This window comes from Entamoeba invadens (assembly GCF_000330505.1).
Source record: "Entamoeba invadens IP1 unplaced genomic scaffold scaff_1105074724821, whole genome shotgun sequence".
Taxonomy (NCBI): domain Eukaryota; phylum Evosea; order Mastigamoebida; family Endamoebidae; genus Entamoeba; species Entamoeba invadens.
The window spans coordinates 37,192-58,797 of NW_004440095.1; the positions used below are offsets into that span (position 1 = coordinate 37,192).

Genomic DNA, 21,606 nt, shown 5'->3' on the forward strand with positions numbered 1-21,606 from the left:
TCTGCTGAAAGCAAAAATAAAATATCAGAGGCGTTCATGTGTTTAATAGAAGACGTTTTGAATGAAAGAATGAAGAAACATGTGGTTGGTGTTATCAAACATCATAATAAATGTGTTTTTTGTTGATAAAAGGTTTTATTTTATAAATAAACATATCAAATATTATGGAAATATTATGTGGCTACATATTTTATTTATAATTAAACGTCTTTAATTAAGAATAAAACAGATGTAGTTTTGTGTGGTTTTGATGTTTAACAATAATAAAGAATACTGTTGATTCTTCCAATAAAAATCCCTTACAAATGAAAAGTTTACATTTGAGTTATTCATATTTTTTTCTCTGCTCATTTAATATGGTTTGTTACAAATTAATTAAAATTAATCATTTTTTATTTTTATAATTTAAATTCAAAAATGGTTTTAACCAAATTTATGTTGTATGTTGTCTATTTAAACAATTTGTAATAGAAAATCGTAATTCTCAAATGACACTCTTTTTTTATGAGTTATTGTTTATATCATTTTTTCATGCAGAGAAAACCTTTGGGAATATTGCATGTGATTACGGTAATTATATAAATAACAACAATTGTATTCTTTGTTCGGTTGGAAATTACTGTCCAGATGGTCTCAATATGCATCCATGTAAACCAGGAACATATTCTTCTGCAAAAGGATCAACTCAATGTGAAGTTTGCAATGAAGGTTATTATTCAACAGAAGGATCTTCTGTATGTTCTATTTGTGTTACTGAAACATGTTCATCATGTAATAACCAAAATGGTAATTGTCTTTCTTGTAATCCCGGAAGTGGATTTATATCAAACAATAAATGTGAAAAATGTTTACCTGGCTATTATTCTACAGGAGGAACCTTTTCTTGCTCATCATGTCTTCCAAATTATTATTCTTATCTTGGATCTTCAAGTTGTATAGAGTGTGACTCTTATTGTTTATCTTGTAACAAAACAAATGGAAATTGTCTTTCTTGTTATAAAGGATCTCGATTATCCGAAGGCAGATGCTTACCATGCCAAGCAGGAACATTTCAAAGTGGTAACAGTTGCTATCCATGTGGTGGTGATAATAGCTTTTCTCTTGTAAATAGTACGGAGTGTACCAAATGTACCAATTGTACAACATGTGAGAAAAAAACTGGAAAGTGTACATCATGTAAAGAAGGACACATTTTAACAAATGGTTTGTGTTTTATTTGTGCAAGCGGCACATTTTACAACGAAACGGGGAAATTTTGTCAAAAATGTGTTATTGGATCATTTTCATCTGAAGAAGGAAGTCTGAAATGTGAAGAATGTCCAAGTGGATCTTATTCTGATAACGAGGGAGCATCTCTATGTACTGATTGTGACGATTCATGCAGTGAAAAACAGTGTAATAAAGATAGTGGATATTGCATTTCATGTTTAGCAGGAAGTATCAATAATTTCAAAACATGTTTAATTTGTAGTGGAGGGACATTTGCAAATGCAGAAACAAACACGTGTGATTTTTGTCCGGCTGGAACGTATTCAAAAGATGGTTCGATAGTGTGCGTCACATGTGAAGAAAACATGTATTCATTAGAAAAATCAGATAAGTGTACTCATTGTAATGATAAATGCAAAACATGTAATAAAACAAATGGAAAATGTGTGACCTGTGTTTCTGGTTATAGTTTAGATATTTCTGGAATTTGTATTATTTGTCCAATTGGTACATACTCTTTGGACTCTCAATGTATTGAATGTGATAATGGCCATTACCAAAACAAAGAAGGACAAAATATTTGTATTCCTTGTAATATTTCATGTTCTTCTTGTGGTAAAACAGATGGAAATTGTTTTGATTGTAAACCTGGATACGGTTTCATTAATGACAAATGTTTGATTTGTGAAGATAAAGAATACTCAGAGGGTGGTACTTCTCCGTGTACACCATGTCCAATTGTTTGTGAAAATTGCATTCGAGAAAGTGGAGTATGTACTTCATGTCAACCTGGATACAAAGAGATTACAAACAACGGAAATAAAAACTGTGTTTCATGTTCTTCAAATGGTAATTGTTTTTCTTGTGATTCGAATGAAAATGAATCACAACGAAAATGTGTTGAATGTTTGAGTGGATATTATTTAGATAACAACACGTGTTTGACTTGTTCAAATATAAGTTCTTGTGAAGACTGTTCAACAATAGCCAAAGAGTGTTATTCATGTGCTAATAATTTGATTACAGATGGAACTCTCTGTGTAATGTGCGATGTAGGGAAAGTAAAAACAAACAAGAAAATATGTTCAGAATGTTATCTTGTCATCAACAATTGTCAACTTTGTGAATATAATAATGGGAATCCAAAATGTACATTGTGTTTTTCTCCATATTTTATTGAAAATGGAAAATGTGTTTTGTCATATTCAAATTCAACTCATTTTAATTACGAAACAAAACACAAAACAATTAATGATGATGGGTGCATACTTCAAGTAAACTCATCATGTTTTTCTTGCAATAAAGATAATCATCTACATGAAGCAAAATGCAAACCGAAAGATAATAATTGCCAAAAATACTCAAAAGCAACTTGTGAAATGTGTGAAACAAATGTCATAACAACAAATGGAAATTGTTTATTAAATGGGGAGTGCAAATATCAACTGACTCAAAACGAGAACATAATTTGTTTAATTTGTAACAATAACACAGATTGTGGATTACATGATGCAAATTGCCAATATACACAAAACGAGTTTTGTTATTTGGCAAATCCTAATTATTACACAACTTTTGACAAATTTGGTCAAACCAAATCATGTGAAAATGCACAAATTTGTCGATTGGAAAATGGCAAAATGGTTGATTTTAGTTGCAATGAAATTTTTGTGTTAACTTCAAATTTTAAATGTGGATCCGATTCAAAGTGTATGATTATAAAAGGAAGTGACTGTGTTGAATGTACAAAAGATACTCATATGAATAACAGTATATGTATTTCCAATAATATTGATTGCTCAATACAAAACAATAATGTATGTATTTTATGTAACAATAAAATAACAGTCGAAGGTAAATGTATTTCAATTGAATCTATTCAATGCAAAGATTTTGGCGATAATATTTGTAAAACATGTAAAGATAATTATTACAAAGGTGTTGAAACGTGTTTACCAAAGGAAGGGAAATATGAAAATTGCCAATTCGTTGATATAGTTACTGAATCTTGTTTTGAGTGTACCAAACCATATCTTCTTGTCGAAAAACAATGTGTAACACTAAGCGAAGAAAATGATACAACAAATGTAAATTCGTCTTCAAAAACAACGACTGAATATGACGACAACTGTGTTGAAAGAAGTTCAAAGGGGTGTTTTAGATGTTCTGATGGATATTATTTAATAAATTCTAGTTGCCAACCGTGTCTAGCTCCTTGTACTTTTTGTTCCAATGAAACATATTGTACCAAATGTAATAAATATTCGTATGCGGCAAATGGTAAATGCTTTGAAATAAATGAATTGTTAAGTGTTTGTGAAAAAATGATGTCAACATATGATGGGTGTGTTGTGTGTAAAAGTGGGTATATGCGATCTTCAGATGGCAAGAAATGTGAAAAGTGTGACATATCGTGTAAAACTTGCTTAAATGATGGGGATTGTTTGGTTTGTAATGACACGTATTACAGAACACCAAATAATATAACAAAATATTGCAGTCCACAAGATGAACTTACAAATTGTTTAAATAAAACGACAAATGGGTGTACGCAATGCGAAAATGGGTTTGCATTGAAAGACAATTTGTGTCGAAAGTGTGGTGATAATTGCACTACATGTGATGAATATTTTGATTGTTCCAAATGCGAAAATGACACTATTTTAATTAATAATAAATGTGTTCATTACTCACAAATAAGTAATTGTATATCATCGGATGATTCTGTTTGTTCAAAGTGTTCAGATGGTTATAAATTGAGTAGCGACAAACTTGAATGTGCCAAAATATTTAATTATGGGCTGGTAATAATATTACCAATTGTTTCTGCTGTGGCAATACTATTTTTTATTATCTTATTGATAACAATTGTTTTAATCATATTTAACAAGAAGAAAGAAAAAACGTTAACAGAAAATATTTGTATTTTCAAGATGAACCGTTCTAATATAATAATGACAAAAATTGGTGACGAAATTCTTTCAAACAAACAAGCAATATCTTTTGGAGAACAAAACGAAGAAATTGGAATTGCAGTTGAAAGCCGTGAACTTATCTGTGTTGGGAATGGTTCAAAAAGTCATTTAAAAGTGCAAATCTCAACAAAAACAAGTGCAAATAAATACACAATAAGAACCGAACCAAAAATAATCACTCTTAAAAGTGGTTTTGCATGTGAATTTGAAATATTTTTAACACCTCTTTGCACTATGCATTTAGTAGATGAAATAGTTTTGGTTGCTCTTGATTTGACAACTGGTAAACAAAACACGACTTCAATCAAAATAACAGCGCAAACAAAGAACTCAACAAGACTTGATTATGATGAAATAATAGAAGAAAAGAAACTTGGCGAGGGTTCATTTGGAATTGTATACAAAGGGAGTTATCGGGGAAATACGGTGGCAATAAAGAAGATGAAACAGTTATCAAATGAAGAGTGTGAACTTTCTGAATTTGATAATGAAATCAACATGTTAGACAAATTCAGGAGTGAGTATATTGTCCACTTTTTTGGTGCTGTTTTAATACCAAACAAGATCTGTATGGTCACTGAATTTGCACAATATGGAAGTTTGGCAGATTTAATTAAAAATAGTAATGAAGAACAAATTGAAATGAATGTGCGAATAAAAATGATATTAGACTCTGCTAAAGGAATTACGTATTTACATGAAAATGGGATATTACACAGAGATATTAAACCAGATAATATCTTGGTGTTTTCGTTTGACTTAAATGAAAGGGTGATTGCAAAGTTAACAGACTTTGGGAGTGCTAGAAATATAAATTTATTGATGACTAACATGACATTTACCAAAGGTATCGGAACACCAAAATACATGGCTCCTGAAATTTTAAAACAAGAAAAATACACCAAAAGCTCGGATGTGTATTCATTTGCAATAACGATGTATGAAGTGTTTGGGTGGTGTGATGTTTATCCAAAAGAAATATTTAAATACCCATGGAAAATAGCAGATTTTGTTGTTATTGGGAAACGTGTTGATAAAAAGGAAAGCATTCCTGATAATATGTTTGAGATAATTCGAAACTGTTGGAAACAAAATAAAAATGAAAGAATTCAAATAAAAGAAATTACAAATATACTTGAGAGAAGTTTTTCAAATAAATAAAACACCGTTATTAATTATTTTTGTCATTGAAATGTGTTAAATCAAAAAGAAACAGTTGCAGTTTTTTATTTAAATTTTTTAGTTATTAAAACTTTTTAATAACAAATATTTGAAAATATTTTTAATAAAATAATATTATTTAATAATAAACATTTTATATAATAACCTCTACATTTCACTATTATGTTTAACTCTATTTTTGTTTTTTTGGTGTAAATTACAAAAAAAATAACCTATTAAATTGATAAACGAATACAAATAATTGATTAAAAAGCGAAATAACGAACTATAAATCCAACAATAACATACTCAATATTTTAAATTCATCGACAAATAAGTCAACACTTTTACAACAAAATATTATTGTATATATTAATATATTTATTTGGTTTTTATAATTAAAAATAAAGAATTTATTATATTATTTTTTAGTGTTTTTTAAATGTAATAAGAAATGAAAAACACACTTTAAAATGTAAAAAAACAACTAATTTGTCATGTGTCCCTCTTTACTTATTGTTTTTGTTGTCGCCATGTTTGCCAATTCGAAATATATTCACATAAGTCTAACGGGGAATATCACTACTTTAAAGACAGCTTGTTCCCAAGTCGAGCCGGGTGATGTGATTGAATTTTCCAGTGGCATTTATCCACCACAAGAAGTCCCCCGGCTGACAAATGGCACTGCCGACCATCCGATCATCATTCGTGCCGCTTTGAATGCTGCAGTTACTTTTCAGACATTCACAGGAAGTTCCTCTGTATTTAAAGTTCTTAATTCTTCCAACATTATCGTAGAAGGTCCATTTACAGTTCGTAGTGGGACGGGGTACAGTGTCAGTGTTCAAAACTCCACGAACGTGACGCTCTCCAATTTCAAAATATATAACTCGACAAATTGGGCGATGTTTGCCTCTGGAGTTAATATTGTTATTAAAAACAATTATGCGGAGGATTGTGTGATGGCGCATGAAAATTGCAAAACAAGCAGTTGGATGCAATGTTTTGTGACCGGTGCGATAGCCCCAAAGGTCCCCATTCTCTCCCGAAATATCACAATTGAGAACAATGAAATCACAAAGTCATGGGGCGAAGGTATTGACATCATTTTGTGCACCGATTGCACAGTCATAAACAACTATTTGCACGACGTTTTCCCTATTGAAATTTACATTGACAACGCACACAATGTCGTTGTCGAAAATAACACTTTGAAATTCTCAAATCAGTCAATTTGTCCACAAAATATGCAATACCACGCCATAGCTATTGGGAATGAAGATTGGCCTGAAAAGGTTGTTTCAACGACAAATATAACGATACGAAATAACTTCATTTGGGGCTCTGGATTTGGAGTTGGGTATTGGGGGTGGAGCGACGTCGCTTATTATAGTGACATTGTGATAACTCAAAACACATTTGTCAATGTCTACGGACTTACTATGGGATTCCAAAATGCGTGTCTCGTGAAGGGGAAGAGCAAAAACAATCAATTTAAAAACAACTTTGTGTACACGACGTATAAATGGTATGCGGCAGTGGTGAACGAAACAGAAAAGAATGCGTGGAATATATCAGATAACGTGTACTATGGAGGATACGCCAAAATTATTGCTGACTCGTGGAATGGAAGTGACGGAAATGCACATTCAATACACTTTAGAGAAAATGACACGGCTTTTAGCGACTTTTTTAAAGGTGGGTATTTTGGAAATTGTTCGAATGAAAGTTATTATAATTGGAAAGTCGAAAAATACTGTTTTATCCCACATAAAGAGTCGGTGTTGTATCACAAAGGAGTATACGCGAAATACTCACATTTGGATGGGAAATTGGATATAGACGGTTTTGATTGCGCAAGAAATGAGATGAAACCAAGTATTGGAATGTCAGAAGGAGGATACGCGTGCAATCTGAATAAAGCAGAAAACGTTTTTGTTGGTATTTTAGTCGTGTTGATTATGATAATAATTTAACAACATTATTTGTTATTTTCTATTATTATTACTATTTAATTTCATATAACTATCAAGCCAAACAAAGAATTCAATTAAGATATCGAGACGCCTCTATTTGGGTATGAATTCCGAATTTATACACAATAATAATGTAAGTTACAACATAATTATTTACAGTTGGTTAGAAACGTTGGCTCCACATGGAGATTGATTCAATTCGCGCGTGGATTGAATGACTGACAAGCTCATTAAACAAGCGCTGTGTTTTGTTAAGCAACTTGATGATGTTTGAAAGTTCTAATTAGTTGCAATCAATCCATTGCCTCGAAATGCTGTGTTTTAGTTTTTGGTTGTTAAATTCTGTTGCATCGACTATACAAACAACAGAATGATTTTTTTTATACTTTTAATAATGAGTTTTTATATGTTTGCTAAACCTATATTTTTAATTCCAAAAACAAACATTGAGTGGTTGCTATTGACTTTGTATTGTATTGCCAAAAACATGAGAATAAAATGTCGTTTTTCTATTCGAAGTGTTAATTATATTGACCCGAATTAAAATATTTTAACAAAAAGTTTGGTTTTATTTTCCATTGTTTGGTTTTACAAGTATTTTAATATTTTTTTGTTTTTTTGAAGTTTTATTAATGTTTTTAAAATAATACAAAATGTTTTCAAATAAAAAAAGCGATTACAACCAAACAACATTCGCCACAAACATTTGAATTGGTTAGCAACGTAAAAAATATACGAATACGTGAATAAAAGATTGTTGTAAATGAAAATGACAACAGTTAACACTGATGATCTCGATTATTTAGTAAGAAAATCAAAGAATGAAATGGAAAGTGCAATATTGGTTATGAATTATGTCAATTCATTTGTAAACAAAAAAAATATGGAATTTCAAAAAATAAGTCTCGAAATAAGTGTCAAAGTCAAGGAAGGCTGTTACAGTTAGTTTCACAATAATTACTATTTTTACATAACAAATAGATTTTTGTTTCATAACAATTGGATTTGTATATTTGTTCAGCCCTGTTTCAAAACAATTGTTTTTTGTTGCACAATTTGTGTGATTGTTGCATAATTGGTAGTATTGTTGCATAATAATATTGGGTGTTTCAGAACTATTTATTTATCCTCAAATCAATATTTGATTGTTCCAAAACTAAGAGTTGTTTCATAATTATTGTCTATTGTTTTAAAATAATATAGGATTATTGTATAATTGCTTTGTATTGTTTCAAAACAAAAATCAACAAAAATAACCAAAATAAATTTCAAAAAATATAAAACTGTAAAACTACACTTTTTAATAAAATTTGTTAATTATAAACAGTTTTACAGTTATCATTGAATAATAATTGTTAAACCAAATAAAAAAACTTAATGTGATTATAAGTCTTCACGTGAAAACACTTTACGAGTCACTACCTAGTGAAATGAGTTATGACTCTGCGTATTTCAGCAGGTGTTATAAATTCAAAGCATTCTGCAATGTTTTAAATCATATCTTTTATATCAATATTCTGCAGATTACCAACCCAAAGATCATTTCAATTGGGTTACATTCGGGATTATATGGAGCATTGAACATTACTTTACAGCCTTTAGTCTCTGCATAAGGCACTAATAAATCCAAGTGTACCGAGGCGTTATCCATAACAAAAACAATGTTGTTTCCATCTGCAGTGAACGCATCTACAAGTGTCTTGAAGTATCTTGTGAATATTGCACCATCCACTACTTTGTTAAACAATTTGCAATAATTAGAACCCGTGTCACTGATGGCACAAACACAAGACAAATTAAATGTTGCAAGAGGTTGCTCTCTTATTTGTTTTTTGCCTCTCTCACCCCACATTCGACTTCGAACGTTGTCAACTTTCCAATGGCTTTCATCAACAAACACCACTTGCATACCCGAGTCCATGTATTGTTGCAACGTTCTTTTCTTTTCGATTCTGAGTTGCTTGTTCTCATCAGTGTTTGCTCGGACCCCCTTATTGTAACCTCAGTAAAAGACAAAGGAGGAAGGTTCACTTCTTCCATTATATTTTTGTTCTTGATATAACGACACATTCTTGACACACTAACAACTTCAAAATCAAGTTCCTCCCCCGTTCCAGTTTTTCCATTTCTTCTTCAGCAAGAGCCTTTTTGGTTTTTCTAAGAGTTTTTCCTTCAAGTGCACTTTTTGGCGACCGCAGAAAGGAGTGCTTAACTATATTTAAACTTTCTTCCTCTTTTTTTGGTTTAGATATATTTTCTCCTTTTGCTAACTGTCCCAATAACATCTTAAGTGATGACTCACCAATGCGGTTTTTCTCTTTATAATACTTCCAGTCTAATGCCTTAACATGTTCGGCATATTCTTCTGTTAGCGTCTTCCTCTGTGTTTCTGTTACAACAACGTATATCCTTTTGATCCTTTCCTCCTCCGATTGTTGAGCTGGGTGAACAATTGACGAAGGCGTGAGTGGGACCAACGAGGCGACAATATCTTCGGCTGATATTCTTTATGCTATTTCCACTGGTTGTGGTGCTTCTGCAACTGGGGGAACCTCTTCGTGGTTGAGGAATCCATCGACTTCATCCCGGTGGATGAATTCAAAAGAAGCGATAACCATCACTGTAATTTAAGTTCATATTTTTATATTTTTTGAAATTTATTTTGGTTATTTTTGTTGATTTTTGTTTTGAAACAATACAAAGCAATTATACAATAATCCTATATTATTTTAAAACAATAGACAATAATTATGAAACAACTCTTAGTTTTGGAACAATCAAATATTGATTTGAGGATAAATAAATAGTTCTGAAACACCCAATATTATTATGCAACAATACTACCAATTATGCAACAATCACACAAATTGTGCAACAAAAAACAATTGTTTTGAAACAGGGCTGAACAAATATACAAATCCAATTGTTATGAAACAAAAATCTATTTGTTATGTAAAAATAGTAATTATTGTGAAACTAACTGTATATAATAATTATTATATATTTACTTTTTCATTTTTTTATTATCAATAAATAGGTTAATAATTGGTTTGTATTATACCTAATATTAATATTAGTTATAATTCCAGTTAAAATATGTTTTTTAAGAGTTATTGAATTGAAATTGTATTATGAAATGATCAATTACAGTAAAGAAAATGAACCTTAGCCCAGGAAAATAATAAATTTGTCACCCAATTAATTCTTGTTTTTCATAACAGTTAAGTAAAAAGTGGGATGCTGAGAAAAAGGGAAATGCTAATTTAAATATTAATCAATTTAATATTATTAATAATAAATAATTAATATCAATTTATTTCGGTTTTTCATTTTATTAATTTTTTGATTAATAATTTATATTAAAATTAATGGTAATTATATTATTTTTCAATTGAAATTAACCAATAGTTACGAGCATCCTCCTTTTTCGAGCATCTCCATATTTCCTTTTACTATAATTACTTTATCTTTATACATCTTATTATTATTAGAGTCAGTCTAACAACGTTGTCTGTTCCCCAAACTTTGTTTTTTTGCAAAAATAATTGCTTTTTGTTACTAAAAAAACGGGAATTGGGTAAAAATGAAAAAACTGGTAAAAATATTGAAACAATGATTATTTAGTTTTTCAAAAAAATTCCCGAAATATTTCATTTATAATGGTCTGAAAATCAGCAGACAAAATTTCAGACCAGACAACGTTTAGCAAATAACTTTAATAATATTTTTTTCCTTGTTATAATTAAACAGATTTTAAAGTCTCGTAATTACAGTTAAGCCATTAAACCTTAGCCCAGGAAATTAACCTTATCCCAAAGAAAAACCAATTTATTTCTATTGTTATATTAAAATAATAAACTATACCGATATAAAAGTCATTTATTTAAAATATTTGTTTTTTTAGTAAAAACCCGTGTTTTTAAAGAAAAATATAGGAATTTCTTTGGGCTAAAGTAAATTTCCTGGGCTAAGGTTCATTTTCCCTACTGTAATAATGAAAAATAATAATCATTTAAATTAGTCTTATTAAAATAAATTTTAAGTTCATTTAAATTAATTGAAAATTATTTGAATTGATTTTGGTTAAAAATTATCATAAATACCCAATTAAAAACTATATTGTTAAAACAATATTTATAAGCCATTATAATCATTAAGGATTGTTATAAATGTTTTTTATCAACAATATAAAGATTATTGCTTTTTATCTTATAAATTCAAAATGTCGACTGAACAACCGAAAAAAACGATTTCAATTGGCATTGATTTTGGCACATCCAAATTAGCCATTTCATATTGTGATAAAAACCAACACATTCAAACTGTGACTTTTAATGATGGCTCATCGATCACTCCTGCATGGCTACGATTTATTAGTGACACTCGCAATTCACCAACAATGTCTTTCGTTGTTGGCAAACAGGCTAAATACCCCAAAGATGAACTGAATTACGACTGCACAATTTACAACATCAAGCGTTTACTTGGTAAAACATCTGAAGAGTTATATAAAGAGTCGAAAAGTTTATTAAAGATTTTAAAGAAGATAATGGGCATGCTGTAGTTGGTTCTGAGCCAGAACCAACTACTTTCCGACCCAAAGAAATTGCCGCCCTTTTCTTCAAAACACTGATGAACCAAATTAAAATGGAAGTGCCCGATCTTGTAAGACCCAATATGTTCGTTGGTGTTCCCGTTAAAATGACTGCGGAAGCTGTTCAAGATTTGACAGATGCTGCCAAGTTGGGTGGTTTTGAAACCGTTGATATTATCACTGAGCCGATAGCAACAGTTCTCTGTTATTTGGATGCAAACAAGGATTCAGCAGCAAATAATTTTATAGTAATTGACATTGGTGCTTGTACCCTTGACATTTCATGTATTCAGAAAAATGTATATGGATATTATGAGTCGGTTTACTCCGATGGAAACAACGACCTTGGTGGGAACAATTTCGATGCAATTGTATCTGAAATGATCAAAGAAAAGGTTCATGAAATTGATCCTTATTTTTATGAAAAAAGGCCCAATACTTTGATTACAGAGCGCTTGAACAAGAGGAGCCGCCTCAATATCCTCAAAAAAGTTTCTGAAGAGACAAAAATTGCGTTTTCCACAAAATCCCAAGTCGACATCGAATTTAAATATTTGTTGACAGAAAATGATCTGAAAAACAAAGTTTTGTTACATGAGTTTGATTTCAATGATACATTTATTTTACAAAAAAGCGAGTTTATTAAAAATTCACAAGACATTTTTGATGGAATTAAAGATACAATTGTCAAAATCTTGAAACATGCAACAGTACAACTCAAAAACTTTGGAAAGGTAATTTTAGTTGGTGGAGGTGCGCGTATTCCAGGTGTCAAAGAAGCTGTTACAAACGCGATAATCAGAGTAAACAAAATTGGTCATTTCATAATTGAAACGGAAGATAAAATGACAGCAATTTCTGAAGGTTGTGCGATACATGCATCAAACAATTTGGGTACAAATGTATTCCATCACAACATCCAGAGATCGTCGTATACAGTGGGACTCAGTGTAGGTGGTGTTTTCGAAACTGTTGTACCAAGGGAAGTCGTATTGCCTGTTCACTTTGAGAAAATGTACGAATGTGAAAAAGGAGAGAAAGAAATTGTTCTGAGGTTTTATAAGACCGAAATTGAATTAAAAAATAGTGTTGAATACAGAACAAATTGTATAGGATTCAAACATTTAACTGACGTTAAAGTTCCACCTGGCGACTCTGTAAAAATAGAAGTGGATGTCGATTTAACTGGAAACATTGCAATCAAAGCAACTCTAAGAAATGGTCAAGTGTTGAAAGGTGGCATGTTAGTTGATACTTCATCATTCGACAAAGATCTGCTTGCACTGAAAAGGCACATCGAAAACACAATAAGTTTTAATTGAGTTTAACTGAACAAAAGTTTATTATCATTTCTTAAGTCGTTGTTTGTTGATATTGTCAACAATGCTATAAAATACATACAATGTTTTTTTAAAACAGTAACACATTTCTCAATAACATACAACGTTGTTGGTTTTATTTGATAACATAAGTTTTATTCAATTGTATTAAATACAATAACATTCAAGTAAAAATAAATCAAATAATTCGACAGACACTGTAATCATTTGTCAAATCTCGTGGTTGTGCATTCTGTTGATATTCGAGTTGTTGTTGATACAAGTGCTCAAACAATACATCATTGTCACAAATCTTACCTATAACAAAGTCAAACAACTCATTGACTCCTTCTCCCGTTTTTGCTGAACACATCTTAAATGTGACTTCTTTTTCTCTGTTGCACAAATTTTGTGCCATTTCATCTGTGACAAGTGGATTGGCTAAATCAACTTTGTTGCATACAACAACATAAATGACGTCATTTGTAGTCGTTTTTCTCGCTGTTTCAATCCATGTATGGACATCCTCAAACGACTTTGGATCGTGTGGATCAAACACAACTTGATATTACTCAGTGTTATAATATGGAAATAAGAATAAACAAACCAAGACAAATTTGTGTATTTCTGAATATCAAATCATAATTTTGTTTTTGTCTAACTATGTGTCATTCAATGTTTGTATTACTCAAAGGGTGTTTTCGTTTGAGTTAATTAGTGTTATGAAAATTATGAAAGTGACATACCTACATCCCACAACACAACTTTGATTTCTTTTTTGTTGTAAACCATATATTTCATATTTAAGGCGCAAAAAATTGAATTGACATTTTGGTCGTGAATTTTGTTGTTTACAAAGCGCTCGATGATTGACGTTTTACCCACATTTGCATTTCCAACAACACTTATTTTCAATGGGACAACTATCTCTTCCATTTCTTTTTAAGATTTGATAGTTATTTTTTTATATAATTAATTTGTTGAGTTTTAATATTAAAAATGAGAAGTGATGTTTTTATTTATTACTCCACATTCTTTTCATTAAATCATATCAATATTATTTAAAAACAATACAATATAATCATAAATAATAATATAATGTAATATAATAAAATGTAATATAAATAAGTAATGTGATTTATAACATATAAAAAGTGTTAACATACCAAATTTTACACATTGACTGTATTTACATGTAAATTTGATAATAAATCAAACAAAATAATTAATTATATAGTGAAACCAACACAAATTATTATTTACAAATTATAATTATTTTAATGTTGTTAAATACCATGAATATATTTTATATAAAAAATATTCAAATGAGAACTTAAAACCAACACATTCAATAAATGTCGAGATTGGACAGTTAGTAACTGATGATCGTTTCATAATGTTTCAATTCAATTTCCGATTTTATCAACGCAGAGATGGTTTGTAAAAAGTATCACTCAACAATGGAAAGGTTCCACTCAAACCCAATTCCCCTCACACAAAAGACAATTAAATATTTCCCTCACATTGAGTCTCTCAATATTTGGTCCAAACTCGATGAATTGTTTGGTAATGAATTTATTGGAGACAATACAATCGATGTTGCACAAACGTGTTGTACATCACCAAACAACACTCATAACACTAAAATATCGTTTTTTGAAATACTCATTTGGTACAAAGTGTCATACACTTTCACACAGCACAAAAAATCAACAAATTACAAATTCAAGAACATCTGTCTTGAACACACAGACAGACAACATTTGTCTTCCCAGATACCCCGTGTGAATAGCATTGGTGACAAATGCTTTTACAAAAGTACATTTCTCAATGAAGTGACACTTCCACAAACACTCACGTCGCTTGGGGAGTACTCCTTTGCAAGTTGTGATAAACTGACATCAATACTTTTATCTCACAATTTGTGTCACATTGGGAAAAACACTTTTGAAAATTGCACTTCACTCGTTTGTGTTGTTCTTCCAGACACAATCAAAACCATTCCCACTTCGTGTTTCCAGAACTGTGTTTGTTTGGCCGTTGTGACATTTTCAAGACAACTTGAGAAAATAGGAAACAACGCCTTTTGCTGTTGTTCGAGTCTTGAAATTGTTGAAATACCGCCAACTACAAATTGTATTGGGAAGTATTGTTTTCACAATTGCACTCGTCTGCGTCAAGTCAACATCCCAAATGGTGTCAAAGTACTTGAAGAGAACACATTCTGCTGCAACGCATTTACTCAAATTGACATTCCAGAGGGGGTGACTGAAATTGGTGATCAGTGCTTTTATGGGTGTAAGTACTTAGAAAGTGTTGTTGTGCCTGACAGTGTCCGCCGTCTTGGCAATTTCTGCTTTTATGGGTGTCGAGAACTGCGTGAAATCAAAATTGGAAACAACGTGGAAAGTGTTGGGGATTTCTGCTTTGGTGTGTGCACATCACTCACAAGAGTGACCACACAACACACTGTTTTTTCCCTCTGTGAGAAGTTGTTTGATAAAAACATCGTGTTTTGCAACGATAACAACTCTTGTGTATAAATTGTGAATGTTTATAACTGCGTTGTACATAATGATATCAACATGATACTTGCATAAAACCAATATTTTGTTATTACTTTTAGTAAAATTATTTTAACAACGCAACCAGCAACATCCAATACTTCAACACAAAAACACATTTTTTCATGGAAGGAGTTTTCAATTGATAACAGCGCAAATAAAAACGATTCATATTTACTTGTTAAAAAAAGGTAATTACAAGAACTTATTCTATATACTATATTTATTACTATTAATTGTTAAAATAAAATAATTTGTATTTATTTTTTTACAAAATAAATAACGAGTTGTTGTTATCAATAATTCCATACAAATTCAACGATATAATTAACGATGGTTTCAATTGACAATTTGTTAATTACAAATAACTGTTAAATAGAAACAGATGTTAATTTTAATTGACTTGAATCGTGAATTCTTATTTCGTTTTGATGTTTTAGAATTATTCAATAATTCTCTTTATATGCACAGAATATATAGAAAATAACCAAAACTCATAAACACAGAACACGCCACATGGCTGAAACATCAGAAATTGATTTTGCCTCATTGGAACCGACACTGCTCGACCGAATCTCCACAAGAACATATGGCACGGTATATCCAACAGCTGACCAAGTGACTGCAATCAACACATTCATCGCCAAAATCAACTCGATGAATGCCCCATACAACAAGCCATGCAAATTTGCACTTCAGATGGAAGATTTCAGTTCATTCCGTACGTTTGGGTTCATCACAGGCTCGAAGTATTGGATTTTCGGTGTGACGGGGAAAAATGACCGGAATAGCGACTTGTCGTATGGGTATCTGATGCACCTGATCATACTGGAATGCACCCGCCTCGGCCTCAAGACGGTGTGGTTGGGTGGGACATTCACGACGTCCGTCTTCACTGCAATTCAGTACAACTCGTCGACTGATTACATTCCATGTGTCTCTCCAGTTGGAAACAGTGGCAATGGAAGTGAACTCATATCGAAAATGGCGGGCTCGCGAAAGAGAAAAGAGTTGAGTGAAATCATTTACATTGGAAATGCAGAGACTAAATACAGCAAGGAGAACGCACCAGAGAAGTTCACTCTCAAAATACTTGAGGAGATCAGATTTGCGCCAAGTGCTTCGAACAAACAGGAGTGGAGAATTGTTATCAGCGAGAACAAAATGCACTTCTTTGGAATCAAAGGAAGTTGGACAGCACTCGACATGGGCATCTGCACCGCACAGGCACAAGTCGCGTTGGCTGGAAATAAAGTCGAAGGAAAGTTTGAAATTGAAAAGCCAGAGATTGGTGTGCCTGGTGACTGGGAGTACTTCATCACATTCACAGCAACTAACTGATGTGACAAATTCATTTTTTATTCATCTTTTCATCATTAAATTCAAATTTTATATTTTGTTCACATCTTAAAGAAAAGACCTGTAAAAAAAGACTGAAATGTTTCATTGTGTGAACTTTTTGTGATTTTTGAAATGCAGAACAAAAACACAAAGAACATTTATTTTGTAGTCATCCCAATGATTGGATGTAACTCCCTCACAACTATCTCAGGCAGCGCGTTCTTGTATTCAACAAGAACATCCTTTCCATTAACCCTGAATTTGAGTACTGGCGGTTGTGCCATCCCCGCTACTATCCCCATCACTTGAAAGTGAATAACACTGTCATTCTTCGGGTCAACATGAACAATCTTTCGTACAAACCCACACACACAAATCGCTTCTGAACTTTCTATGAGAACTTCAATCTCGTGGTGGTCTTCTATGCCTCGCAAATGAGTAAACACATTCATGACTCCACCTACATTGATGATCGGCTCGTCAAACTCAAATTTGACAGAGCAGTATACCTTTTCTTTAATAAAAGTGATTGGGTTGTGGTATTCATAGACGTTCCCATTATGCTCAAATTCCAGTGCAACTTCCCCACTCCCAACTCTTCCTCCCTGTACCTCGACAAGCAGATTCTTCGCTTTATCCACTTGTATTGGATTGACTTCTTTTAAGCATAAATCCTTGTTAATAGTGACAACCAAGTTTTTCACGGTAATAGTGTTCTGTGTGTTATTCGTCAGTGGAAATTTGCCGACCCAGTTGCCTTCACAATTTTCCAAGTGTACAGTGAGTGGTGTAATTATAGGATCAATGACACTAACAAATCCATTATAAGTCACGGGGTATACTCCACTACATTTGATAGTAAATGGCGAAGCTGGGTTCTCTCGACTTAAGCCATGAATAGGCATATAAAACATAATTTCGTAGGGCGCCTTAAACAGTGAAGTATCGATTTTGCGATGTTTCATTTGAATCTTTCCTTCATACTTCTCGGTCTGGCTTTTAAAGTTATACCCCACTTGTGCGGTCTTAGTAAAGAACTTTCCCTTCGCTTGCACCAAGTTGACTGCAGAGTTCACAGTCAATTTTAACCCAACAAATCCCTTCCACTCTTTGTCGACTTTAATAAACTCTGGAAGTACACATTCAACTGAAACAGGAACTAATGAATATCGATCCATCTGTCTTATGGGGACTACAAGTGTTGGCCCTTTTACTATTTCAATAAGCACTTTCGTCGATTTGAGTGTGAATTTTACCGGAACATGTGGCTCGAAATTATAGTTTTTCCCGTCGATAACGCAGTTTAGAGGAATCCCAATTTCAAGGGTTAAGACGGACGGGTGCACTCCAACACTAATTAAATTTTCTCCGTCGATCTTCTCTCCGCTGACCGCAGTCATTCTTTCTTTCACGCGTTTCACGACTTCCTCATACTCCAACAGTGGATGATTGTTAATAATGAAGTTCTGCATCATCCAAGTCTTCTCTTCACTATTTAACTTCCCGAGGACTAACAAATGTAACAACACACGCATTTTTCTCCTTTCGATATCAGTGCAGTGATATGCAAACACGAGACAATAATACGCCCGTACCTTTCTCTTCATTTTCAATAACTTATTCCCAGCATCTATTAACACATTCCACGCATCATCGTCTTGACCAATCTGGAAGTAAAACACCCCAAGCTTCATTGCTAACAAACAACGTAAATACCCTTCTCGCGTCGAGTTAATAGCCAACATCAATTTTTTGATCATCAAGTCGTTAAATATCGCCCGTTCCTCGGTGATTTGATTCAACGTCTTGTCCGCAAAGATCGGTAACTCCGTGGAAGAACAACACCGCTTCAACGGAAATTCTTTGTCCCAATGTAACAGGTCTGGCGTGGGCGTGAAGACTCCCAACGCAATGCCGATGTTCTCGAGCACTCGGATCTCTTGGAAATTGAAATTGGCGTGATAACTCTCGGGGAAGTACGTCTTAAAGAACTCCGCGGAGGTGTATGTATAGACTTCGATGTATAATGGTGGTATGTATTCACTCTCCCCTATACTCTTTAAGTACTTCTCCACATCCAATATACACCGGACCCCATCGTTCATCGCTTCTATTAAACTTTGTTCGTTCTTTGCCATTGTCTTCGTTTGAATGAGTTTCTCAAAACAATATAACAGTGCACTGACCCGATTGTCATTCCCTTCTTTGGAGTGGTGATTATTAATTGGAATAACATTGGTCTTTAAATGCTCAAGGTCTTTTAAGAGATCCTCTGGACTCACTCGCTCAATCTCTTCGATGGTTTGTGTTAATATTTTTATAACATCAGCAGAGCGACCAGCACGTTCTGCTATGCCAACTTCACTTTTTCTGTCGGACATATATTTCGGTAATGAAGTGATATTAACAGCAGTCTTGATCATCTTCTTTTCAAGTTTTCAGTTTATATATATTGGTTTATATATAACAATAGATACTATATTGTTATTAACTATAAAAAATGGAATATAACTATATATTATTAATATATTATTTTTTTGTTAAATTTATTATATATTTACTATATTTTTAGTAATAAAAAAATGGTAGGAATAAAAACTAAAAAAATAATATTTATTACTATTAATTATTTGTAACAATCAATGCAATAATAAAATGAAATGAAGAATTTATGTGACCATTATTTCCCACCCTTTTACCAAAATAATTTATTTGCCGTAATTTTTTTAAATAGAAGTCCACTTTCAGCTTCTGTTTGTGCGTGTCAAACACTTTTTTGTCCCTTCTGCAAACAAGAAAGGCGGTAAGAAGGAATCAACTTCAAGGAAGGACAAGAAAATTATGTAAAAGCGGTGCAAACATACAGTTCAAAGGTGTTTTTTTTTTAAGCTACAAATCATTCAGTTTTTACTGACTCAAAGTCACTGTTCGGCATTTTTTGAATCAAAGAACAATTTTAAATGTTTACTAAATTATTTATTTACTATAATTTGATTAAATAAAAAACCCATTTAATTTAAAGTTAAGAAATTATTAAATTTCTAATATTTTTATACAAATGAATGGAACAAACATGGTAAGTGTTCTAGATACAGAACATAACGTTACCTCCATGAAATGAGAGATTGATTCTCAAATAAACACTATCAATGCCTTATATACATATATAAGGCATTGATTATTATTGCCACTTTGGCAACGACAAACCATAATTCAAATTTTTGGAGAAAGTTTACTCATTATTTATGGAAATCAAAACTAATAAGTATTGATATAAGATTAAGTTCATAGTCCGAGTTAAAAAACGACCATTACCGTCGAAGTGCAACAACAAAAGTCGAATCAAAATCAACGTTTGCTGTTGGATCAAATATTTTCAAGTATTAATTACAACAACATCAATCGGAAAAAAATTACATTTTTAAATCGACAAGGTTTTACTATGTTGCAAATTGTTTAAACTAATTTAAAATTAATTATTTTATAAAAAGTCATTTTCATTATAATTATAAACTTTCTGTGACTTCAAATAGAAGTAAATTGTTAAATTACAACATATTAATTTGATGAAATAAGTATGTTATTTTATTTTCATTTTCGTTGTAAATTTTTAATTAATTATAATAAAAATTTGAATACATAAAAGAAAAATTGTTATTGTTCAAAATACATTTAAAAATATAATCAGTCTGAAAACGTTGTCCGCCCTTCAACGTTGTTTAGGCATTTTTAGATTATTAAACTGGAATCTACCAGGAAACAATTCGAAACACTCCCCCCAAAATCGTTTCATAATTTATATCAGGTTTTCAGAGTTTTTTCCTTAATTTTAAATTTTTATATTTATTTTGTGTGAAATTTTGACAAATAAACAACATTTTACAAGAAGACAACGTTTAAAATTAAAAAAGACAGACTTTATAAAATTTTTTCAAATCAAAATAACAAATTAAATTTAAATTTTATCTCTTTTTCCACAATTTGTAAAATGATTAAAAAAAAAATATTTTTTAAATTGTTGATGAATTTAAAAAGAAAGTTAAAAAAATTTACAAAACTGTTTTAAACAAAAATAATATATAAATTATTTGTAAAGTTGTAAATTGTTTAAATTATTTAACTAATTTAATAAAATATATTTTTATTAAATTTTTAATAAAAGTAAAAAAACAATTAAGGAAATAATCAATATACAAATTCAAATCTTACATAGAGTAAGAATTAAAAAATATATATTATATGGACGAATGGAAGAAAAGCAAAACAGACAGATGGATTGAAATTGTTCGGATATATTGTGATATATTCAACAGAATGAAAAGCTAATCACTCAGTAATTTTCTTCAATATATACTATTTATCTTTTTATGAAGATTTTTAACAAAAATACGAATTATTATTTTCTTATTTATTGCCATATTAATAAGCAATATTTACAACAGTGATGTATTTCTGTGCATATTTCAA

General features: G+C 31.4%; 8 protein-coding genes across 8 annotated transcripts; 5 read left to right on the forward strand and 3 right to left on the reverse strand.

Annotated features, from left to right (window-relative positions):
* Positions 1-488: 488 nt before the first annotated feature.
* On the forward strand, positions 489-5,345 carry EIN_043440 (protein serine/threonine kinase, putative; the record flags this gene model as incomplete). Its single annotated transcript, XM_004253549.1, has 1 exon — positions 489-5,345. One exon carries the CDS (start codon positions 489-491, stop codon positions 5,343-5,345), a length of 4,857 nt encoding a protein of 1,618 aa, XP_004253597.1.
* A 497-nt stretch (positions 5,346-5,842) lies between these two features.
* EIN_043450 (hypothetical protein) lies at positions 5,843-7,321 on the forward strand (the record flags this gene model as incomplete). The annotated part of the gene is made up of 1 exon (XM_004253550.1): positions 5,843-7,321. One exon carries the CDS (start codon positions 5,843-5,845, stop codon positions 7,319-7,321), a length of 1,479 nt encoding a protein of 492 aa, XP_004253598.1.
* A 4,222-nt stretch (positions 7,322-11,543) lies between these two features.
* On the forward strand, positions 11,544-13,237 carry EIN_043460 (chaperone protein DNAK, putative; the record flags this gene model as incomplete). Its single annotated transcript, XM_004253551.1, has 2 exons — positions 11,544-11,799; positions 11,868-13,237. The coding sequence occupies 2 exons, from the start codon at positions 11,544-11,546 to the stop codon at positions 13,235-13,237; spliced, it is 1,626 nt and encodes a 541-aa protein (XP_004253599.1).
* Positions 13,238-13,433: 196 nt separating this feature from the next.
* EIN_043470 (vacuolar protein sorting-associated protein, putative) lies at positions 13,434-14,170 on the reverse strand (the record flags this gene model as incomplete). The annotated part of the gene is made up of 3 exons (XM_004253552.1): positions 13,434-13,795; positions 13,842-13,895; positions 13,981-14,170. 3 exons carry the CDS (start codon positions 14,168-14,170, stop codon positions 13,434-13,436), a joined length of 606 nt encoding a protein of 201 aa, XP_004253600.1.
* Positions 14,171-14,694: 524 nt separating this feature from the next.
* Positions 14,695-15,777, forward strand: EIN_043480 (hypothetical protein; the record flags this gene model as incomplete). Its single annotated transcript, XM_004253553.1, has 1 exon — positions 14,695-15,777. One exon carries the CDS (start codon positions 14,695-14,697, stop codon positions 15,775-15,777), a length of 1,083 nt encoding a protein of 360 aa, XP_004253601.1.
* Positions 15,778-16,314: 537 nt separating this feature from the next.
* Positions 16,315-17,139, forward strand: EIN_043490 (hypothetical protein; the record flags this gene model as incomplete). Its single annotated transcript, XM_004253554.1, has 1 exon — positions 16,315-17,139. The coding sequence occupies one exon, from the start codon at positions 16,315-16,317 to the stop codon at positions 17,137-17,139; it is 825 nt and encodes a 274-aa protein (XP_004253602.1).
* A 158-nt stretch (positions 17,140-17,297) lies between these two features.
* EIN_043500 (hypothetical protein) lies at positions 17,298-19,562 on the reverse strand (the record flags this gene model as incomplete). Its single annotated transcript, XM_004253555.1, has 1 exon — positions 17,298-19,562. One exon carries the CDS (start codon positions 19,560-19,562, stop codon positions 17,298-17,300), a length of 2,265 nt encoding a protein of 754 aa, XP_004253603.1.
* Positions 19,563-21,602: 2,040 nt separating this feature from the next.
* EIN_043510 (Hypothetical protein) lies at positions 21,603-21,606 on the reverse strand (the record flags this gene model as incomplete). Its single annotated transcript, XM_004253556.1, has 1 exon — positions 21,603-21,606. A coding segment is annotated over one exon (4 nt), but the record flags the coding sequence as incomplete, so codon positions are not given.